The 7,327-nt window shown below is 34.1% G+C and overlaps 1 protein-coding gene across 1 annotated transcript; it reads right to left on the bottom strand.

The window, feature by feature from the left end:
- Positions 1–409: 409 nt before the first annotated feature.
- LOC130998088 (uncharacterized) lies at positions 410–2,443 on the bottom strand. The gene is made up of 4 exons (XM_057923521.1): positions 2,159–2,443; positions 1,854–1,974; positions 1,234–1,760; positions 410–1,153 (listed from the first exon to the last, which is right to left on the bottom strand). Exons 1-4 carry the CDS (start codon positions 2,441–2,443, stop codon positions 410–412), a joined length of 1,677 nt encoding a protein of 558 aa, XP_057779504.1.
- Positions 2,444–7,327: the final 4,884 nt, after the last annotated feature.

Below are 7,327 nucleotides of genomic sequence, written 5' to 3'. Positions count from 1 at the left end.
GAGCTCGAGGATTAGGTGCCATAGGTGCATTTGTGAGAGTGTTAGACTCTGTTCCAACCACTTGGCTGGATGCAACATCTGAGGCAGCTTTGGATGCAGCCTTTGAGGGAGCTTTGGATGGTCTACCTCTTCTCCTCTACATTGAAATCAAATTGATTCAGTGGTATACTCATGTTAATTGATACAATGGAATGTATAATACAACAATCATCATATTACCTTCTCTTTAACAGGTGGATCACATTTTTCATTCTTGCAACCTCTTATGTTATGTCCCTTCTGCCAACAATTCTTGCAAGTCCAAATCTTCTCAATTTGCTTGGATTGGTGGGGTGTTTCTCGTTATGTTCTCTAGCCCCCTCTTTTTGGACCTTCCTGTCCTCTTTGAAAATGCAGGTGGCTTAACCACCTAACCTTCTGCATGAGGCCACATTTTCTCACCTCTTAAAGATGTGATTCCATGCTCATAAGCTTTATTATACCTCTCAATGATGTAATAATCATGCACATATTCCTCCACTTGTTGTTTCATGTACATGATTGCAGCAGTAGCATGAAGACATGAGATCCCACTTAACTCCCATGATCTACAACTACACACATTTTCCTCAAGACTAACAATGAACTTATCATCATAAAGATGAACCTTATATAAGCCACCAACAGCAGGATGAACCTCACAATACCTACACTTAAACTTCAACTCCTCTACTGTCTTCCTAATCCTAAAGCATAAAGTATCATTGACAAAAGAAACCTCACTAAGTTTCTTATACTGTCTCTCCATCACAGAGCATCTAATTTCCTCACACATAGTAATAACATGCTTTCCTCTAGACCTAACAATATACCCATTAAAAGTTTCACTTATGTTATTATCAACCATATAGCATTTGCATTGGGTACTAATGAAAACCTTACAGAATTTGGCTGGTTCTCTCTCCATGAAGTCAAGATAGGCTTGCTTATTCACCTTTCTCATTTCATCAACTGCCATCTGCCACTCCTCCACATATGTGGTTCTTACACAGCTCCAAAACATGTTCTTCAAATGAATACTCTTGTGTTTTTTGTTCCAGTTTGCATAAGCATGTCTAGCACAATTCCTATGCTCAAACATAGGTGCTAGATTTGCCAATGTTTTTGTCAGTCCCTACATATAAAATATGTTAGATAAAATTATCAAATATGATAGTGAAATCATAAGTGGTAAAAGCTTTAATCAAATCTCACCTTTTGTTGGTCAGAAATGAAGGTGTAACCTCCACCTTGTTTTGTCCCCAACTGCTCCAACAGTCTTTCAATGAACCATTTCCAATTTTCTTCATTCTCCACCTCCACAACAACCCATGACAATGGATACATCTGATTATTACCATCTTTACTTATAGCGCAAAGCAAAATCCCACCTAGATGTGTTTTCAAAAAAGATCCATCTAGTCCTATTATTGGTCTACGTCCAGCTTTGAACCCTTTCATCAATGAGCTGAAACCAATGTATAACCCTCTAAAGATAGCTCCTTCATTGCATAATAGCTCAAATTTCCCCTCTGGATCACTGGCCATCATCTCAGCCAAGTAACTCCTCAATTTGGCATAATGAGCAGTCACTAAACCCCTTAATGTCTCCAAAGCAATTGATTTTGCTTTGTACAATCTGTTTGCCTTTGGTTCTATGCCATATCTCTCACAAATATCAGCCCTCAAATCATCAATTGTAAAATTCTGCCTCATCCTAAAGGCATTCAAATCATACCTTGCTATCCACTTTGAACTCACTAGTAAGTTATCCATTCTTCTTCTACATGTATGAGGGTCTGATGAAAGATATTTGATCACAAAAGTTCACTCACCCTGCACCACACTGCCATAGCACCTCCGATTGCATGGCTCCTCACATCTTTCCCTACCCACCCTACTAAAATGCAGATTCCATCCCTCACAAATTGCTTTGGTTGTCAAAGCATCCATGCACTGTTCCCACTCACAAATCTCATTCCTAGTTCAAGTTCCAATCTTTTATGATCACATCTTGGATCATAAGTAACCTTACTCACCCTGTTTCTTACACCATCAAACTCTTCATCAGTTTCATAGGGGCAATTTCCATCTGTACTGTCCTCATACTCAGATATAGCTATACCTTGGTCATCCATACCTCATCATCATTTACCTCGGCAATGCATCTTCCAATATCTTTAAAGGTATCTCTGTCAATTCTAATATCCCTACGGCTTGAAATGTATTCCTCATCCTCATCAGCTAACTCTCTATCACTTAAGCTATCTTCAGTTTCCTCCCCATCTCTAGGAGCATAATCATCATCATTTTCTTCCTCATTGACCTGATTCGACAGTTGGACCCTCTCACTTTCAGTGACTCTATCAACTTGCCTCTCACTAACCTTCTCACTATCATTTTCATTAACCTTCTTTTCAGTCATTAGTTCATCTATGCTTTCACTCACCTTCTTAGTAACCTTCTCAGTGTGTTTATCACTAAATTTCTCCCTAACTTTTCATTGACAGTCTTCCTCACAGTCTCTACCACCTTATCTTTATCCTTACCCTTAACATTATCAGTTACTTTCTCCTTACCCTTAGACTTCTTTGTAGGCCGCTGCACCTCAGGGCTAGCTTCATGAGTTGCATCCAAGTTATGAGCAGTTTCTTCTCCAACAACCATATTACCCTCTCCAATTGTTAATGCAGGTTTCTTACCACCTTCAACATGTACTCTAATATGTCCACGAGTTGGAGTCAGATGACCTAACATAACAAGAACATCATTGTCGTCCTCAACTAAGCTAAAAGAATTTGAATCCACCTCCTTACACCAAATACGTTCCCATGACTCATATCCTAACTTTTTAACTTCATCAATTAAATCGAAGTAGCCAAAGAAATCGGTATCTAACCCACTACAACACTCAATTTCCCCTCCCCCCCCATAATACTGTTCATCCCCAGTGTCAATTTCATGAAATCACCCACCATGTTGTATAAACATTCTAAACGAACTGCAAAATTAACAATAGAAGAAAAGACAAAGCTAAATCAACTTATTCACACATTAAATTCATTAAATTTCATACAATTGCAAATTTGACTTACCTATCTGCTATCTTTAACCTTCCTCGACGATTTATTCAAGTTTCAGTTTTTTTCGCAGCCCTAATTTGGAAATGAACGAAATGCTACAGGACGACAACGTTTCTAGGAATTTTTCCCCCCAAAACGAGGTTGTTTCTTATTAAAAAAAATCCGTGTCATTATTGTCACTATACAGGTCAGATGACAAATGCACACGTCGGATCAGTAGTACCACGTATTTGGCCGAAAAATTTTGACGGGCCAAAAATTAAAATGGGTGCAAAGGTTGAGTATGGTCAGGAAGATTTCAAAGCTCGTGTCTAAATTTAAAATCGGCGAAAGTTGATGAATTTATACCAAATTAACCCTTTTTTTGTAATTAACTTTCTTCCATGACAAAAATTAAAATTATTACCATTAGCCCTTATAGTTTAATCAAGTCAATTACCATGTGATAGATCTCCTAAACTTGAGATAAGGAATCACCGAATCAGTTGTTCTAGTTATTGATTAATACTTGATTAAAGTATTTAATGTTTTTTTTTTTATAATATTGCCATTAATTGGTTCAAAAGAAATTAAAATATTGTCATTTATCTTCTCTTCTTCTTTGATGGGATAATTGTCATGTATAAATTCTTAATGGGCCTCTGCCATCGCTGCGGCCCAAATGCTCTTTGGGCTTAGAGAAGAATTTGGGTCTACTTTATTCCCATGCACAATTTTACCCACAGCCGAAATCTATCAGCATTCACGAATGTTTGTGGTTTGCATGAAAATTATTCCCTCCGTCCACATAAAATAATTCTACAAGGAAATGATACGTGTTTGAATTAAAATAGTTTAGTTAATTGTGAGTAGAGAAATGGTCTCACTTAAAAGGTAATGGTAATAATGATAATTAATTTTATTGTGAGTGGAAAATATGGTCCACCATGTGATAGATAGTTTTTGAAAATGAAAAGAGATTAATTTTTATGAACAATTCAAAATAACAAAATGAAACTATTTTTTGTAGACCGAGAGAGTAGAATGTAGCAAAAGAGGGTAAGATAAAGGGAAGAACTCGATACATAATTATATAAAGAAAGCATTATCATAAAATGATATAACAGCGAGGCTGAATTAGGAAAAGTCAAATTACTAGCACAACTTACGTAAGACGTTGAAATTTTAAAAATCTATCTATTTTTATTTATGAAATCTCTTTAAGTGGATTTTCATGAACAAAAATTAGTATATTGTTTTAGCCATATATTCCAATTGATAAGACAAGATTCTATCACCGGTTTTACCACTTTGATTCAATTTGAATGCCTTAAATATGATAAACATGATTAATTTGCAATCAATTCCATGTCAACCGATCCAAATTGAACTCATTTTGGAGGGATCCAAATTGAAATTATAAATAGCGATTGCATGATAGCTAAAAGAAAATTGAGTTCCACTCTCAAAGTTATCATTTGACTAATATGAATGGATAGCTGTATCTCGAAAAGAAGTAGAAAAGAATCGATAGTTTAAAATAAAATAAATTAAGGCATGCATGCCTCCAGTTAGAAGCCACCACATTAATTATATATATATATATATATATATATATATATATATACCTGTTCAATAAATAAAATGATGTCATTTCCAATGAAGCAGTGATAAAATGAGAAAAAAATATCATATGGCCTCCAAATGGGTCGATTATTTAGGTAAAGCCATATTCATTGCATCAAAATAAAGCGCTTGAGCTGGATCCTTGTAACAAAATGAATTTCGTTGGTATATAAATTAAAATAATTCTTAATTTTTTTAAAAGTGAATCAATAATAATTTTATATTTTCTCGAAGCTTATAACCCCTATCTATTATTGGAGAGAACGTCTTGTCAATTAAGTTGCGCATCATTGTCATTATTATTATTAGCTATATTAATGGAAGAATTGTTTAATCGGCTAAAAATGAAACGAAAATAACAAATGTTCTTGACATGCTATAGCTGGCTAGAGGAATTACACACAAAACAAACAAAAATAAATTGTCGTAGAAATATACGATATCTTAATATCAGAATTAGTTACTAATATATATATATATCGTATGAATTAATTAATCTGCACAAACACACATCGCTCATTATAAATTTCCTTCATTATATCTATCATATATTATCTCGTTGATTTCCCATTTATGATCTCATACAAGAACCCCAATGAATTTTATAATTGATTATATGTATATATTTGAAGTTCACTACAAAAAAGCGCCGGAATACCGGCGAAATTACCGGCGGCAAACTTACCGCCGGTAATTAGCGGCGGCATTTTACCGCCGGTAATGAAATAATCTCCGGCAGGATTCACCGCCGCCGTCCGGTGAATATTACCGGCGGCAAAATCGCCGCCGGTAATTACCGGCGGCGTATTGCCCCCGGTAATGTGCAGGCAGGTCTCCGCCGTTCACCGACGAAATATAACGGCGGGACCTACCGCCGGTAATTGTGTTACCGGCGGAAAACGCCGCCGGTAGTTCAATTTCCGGCGGCCGCCTCGCCATTACCGACGGCAAACGCCGCCGGTAATCAAATGTTTTTTTGTAGTGGTTGAAGCCTCCAACACTTCATATATACGTACGTAGAGCCTTCTTAGATTTTTTTTGATATTGATCTGCACAACACATCGGTTATTTTTTCAGATTTTTTTTTTTGAAATTGCAATTGGAGAAACACTTCCTGCAATGAAGGCCATCAATATACTTTAACGTAATAAAATAATGATGTAAGAGAAATCGATATATAATATTTCCTCTAATTTATTAATAATGACTCACTTTCATTTTTCGTCTATCCAATTGATAACTGCCTATTTCAAAAAAAAAAAAAAAAACTACATTCTCTCACAAAAAAGTTACGAGCTTCACCACTTTCTATTACTTTAATTTATCCTTTAATTATTTTTTTTTCTTAATAACCGTGTCAAATATTGTGCATAATTTTCTTAGTGAAAATCCTAGCTAGACTCGTGACTGACTTGAGCTGGAATTAAATCAATCCAGCTAAATTTATAACAACCTAGAATTTAAGCTTCACCAATTCTGGCTAGCTAGCTATTTCAACATTTGATTTTCTTCTTTAATTGTTTGTTTCACCTATTAGCTAGGAAAGTAATATATTCATTTAAATTACGATTCAAATTAAGGACACGGTTAATTCTGATTTTACGTAGTACTCATTAAGGAAAAAGTCATAAATTATCAGTGGTGGCAGTATCAAGAAAGCCAGTTACGTTGTTTTCATTGTTATTTTGTCCAAAAAAAACACCAAACTTGAATTTATTTATTTATTTGCAGGAAAAAAAATGAAAATTTGCCGTCTTTTATCGCATTTCTTTTTTATTATAGTTAGTTAGTTAACTAGAAATGGTCAAGAAATTAAATAGAGAGACTGTTAGCTTCCATAACCGCGTAATTTGGCCGTCTGTTTGTTTGTATGAAGCTAAACATATATAACGCATAACAAGACATATGTTTATATATATGCCATTTAATATTCTTAATTTCTTATAAGTTTACGTCTATTAATTCTTAAGAAGAATTTCAGATCAAAAACAATAGGAAGAATTTCCTAATTCTTTTATGTTCATGATGTTGTGGCTAGTTTAATATTTAACCCAACTGATCATGAAAATAATTTCACCTAATTATTTTTTAATAATAAAAGTGAAATTCATGTTTTCCGCAACATATATACATATAACCTTAACTTGTTACATTTAATATACTATTTTTTTACTTGACATATAGTATATACTTCAATATAAATATTAGCTATTTGAGCACAATGAGCAGTATCATTCGATCAAATTAATGTTATATATTTAATGATATATATTATGTTTATTTACATTGAAATAGAGTGCCTCGTCTAATTAAGAGTGAGACGTAACACATAATAGAAAAACATTAGGAGAAACTATTAACAAGATAGAAATTTGTAGTTCATATATATATATATATCACCAGCATTTAACCATTGATCAAAGTTTTTAATATTAACTGTAAAATCATTTCAATTCTAAGCAAGGGAAAAAAATATAAAATCTATATGAGTCGATTTTCTTTCAAACACACACATTACATATATAAAAAAATCACCCAAGAAATTAAGAGAAGCCGGCCAGATAATAAAGATTAAGCCAGAAAACACACAGTAAAAGAGATGTATCTGATTTTTATTTAAT

Source organism: Salvia miltiorrhiza, chromosome 8, assembly GCF_028751815.1.
Source record: "Salvia miltiorrhiza cultivar Shanhuang (shh) chromosome 8, IMPLAD_Smil_shh, whole genome shotgun sequence".
Lineage (NCBI taxonomy): Eukaryota > Viridiplantae > Streptophyta > Magnoliopsida > Lamiales > Lamiaceae > Salvia > Salvia miltiorrhiza.
The sequence above is the reverse complement of the archived record's forward strand: the minus strand, read 5'-3'. Positions and strand labels throughout refer to the sequence as shown.